Source organism: Papaver somniferum, chromosome 7 (genome assembly GCF_003573695.1).
Source record: "Papaver somniferum cultivar HN1 chromosome 7, ASM357369v1, whole genome shotgun sequence".
NCBI lineage: Eukaryota > Viridiplantae > Streptophyta > Magnoliopsida > Ranunculales > Papaveraceae > Papaver > Papaver somniferum.
Genome location: NC_039364.1, coordinates 230,454,071 through 230,455,683, shown reverse-complemented (window position 1 = coordinate 230,455,683; position 1,613 = coordinate 230,454,071). Strand labels below are relative to the sequence as shown.

The 1,613-nt window shown below is 44.1% G+C and overlaps 1 protein-coding gene across 1 annotated transcript; it reads left to right on the top strand.

Moving 5' to 3' along the window:
• On the top strand, nucleotides 1–828 carry LOC113296090 (glycine-rich protein 23-like). The gene has a single exon (XM_026544429.1). It carries the CDS (start codon nucleotides 1–3, stop codon nucleotides 826–828), a length of 828 nt encoding a protein of 275 aa, XP_026400214.1.
• Nucleotides 829–1,613: the final 785 nt, after the last annotated feature.

Genomic DNA, 1,613 nt, shown 5'->3' with positions numbered 1-1,613 from the left:
ATGGGTGTTTTAGTAATTGGGAAGTGGTTTTTATTATCCATTCTGGTGGTTTTTGTGTTCATGGTAAGTGATGTTATTGGTGGTAGGAGTTCGGTAATGGTGGAGGAGAATAAGCAGCAGCAAGGTGTTGTTGATCTTGGTGGTATGATGATGAAGGACGAAACAGATTTGTTTGCGAACGGTCGTGGTGGTGGAATGGGTAGTTGCGGATGGAAAGGCTTGAGTGGCCACTCATCTTTCACAGGTGAGGTTGTCCGCAAAAAACCTGTTTGTATGGGGAAGAGTGATGGTAGTAATGGTGTTCAACACCATCTAGACGAGCAAGTGGTGAAAGTGGATCATGGTAGCAGTGGTGATAAGTTAATAGGTGGTGATTCGTCCAATAAAAATTTAATTGGTGGTGGTAGTGTGGCTGGAGGAATAGGTGGTGGAGGTAGTATTGGTGCTGGTGGAGTTGGAGGCTTGCCAATTGGCGGCAATATTGGTGCTGGAGGAGGAATGGGGATGGGGCAGGGTGTTGGAGGAGTAAGCGGTGGTGCTGGATTTGGTGTTGGCGGCGGAATGGGTGTAGGTGCTGGCGGTGTTGGACCTGGCGCCGGTGGGGTCGGTACTGGTACTGGTGGTGGAGGCGTAGGTACAGGTTTTGGTGGTGGTGTAGGAAGCGGCACTGGGGCTGGTGGTGCTGGAGCTGGCGGTGCCGAGGCCGCTGGTGCTGGGGCCGGTGGAGCTGGCGCTGGAAGTAGTGGCAGTACTGGTGCAGGCGGCAGCAGTTGTGGTCCTACAGGTAACGGCAACAGTTGCGGGAATGCTGGTGCAGGCGGCAACTAAGAACGAACCTGAACATCTAAGAGAATCGCCTCTTCTTTGTAGAGGCTTCAGAGAAGAGTACTATATTCTGTATGCTTAATGTACTACCTATAGATAAGAGAGACGTACTTCAAGAAATTGGTTGATCGAGTTTATAAAGTCATCATAACTTGTAACTTGAAAGCAGCCACGAAGAATCTGTATGCATTTGCTCTTATGTGCGTCAGCTAGTGTTATTATTTCGCGTCAGATAGTGTTTGTTGTGTTATTGTTTCGCAATTGTCACGTATTTTGCATATCCAACTCCAATTAAGGCGCTCAGTAAGCATGACGTAAGCTGTTTTCTCAGTGAACCTTTTGGAAAAATTCTATGATGCAATTTCCAGCCTCTCTAAACAATTCCCGCTCTTCTCAATTCAATCTCCTATTACTTTATATATGTGATTTTATAAGCTACTTCATCAAGATTGCCTTCAAAATCTGTACTTACAAGATTAGTTTTTCTTGTTTGGTCATATAGATGGGTTCGAGACAAAGAAAGATCAAGGCAGCATATCAGTTTTTCCTATATACTTCACTGGGATCTGTTTTTATGCTATTAGCTATTCCGTTGATTCTTCTCCAAACATGAACCACCGATTTACATTCATCACCACTGAAATCAACAACAAGAAGAACATCTATCTTTACTTTCAAAATCAACAAACAAGTACCACTCAAACTGATACCATAACTTTACTTTCAAAATCAACAAACAAGTACCATTCAAACTGATACCATAACTTTACTTTCAAAATCAACAAACA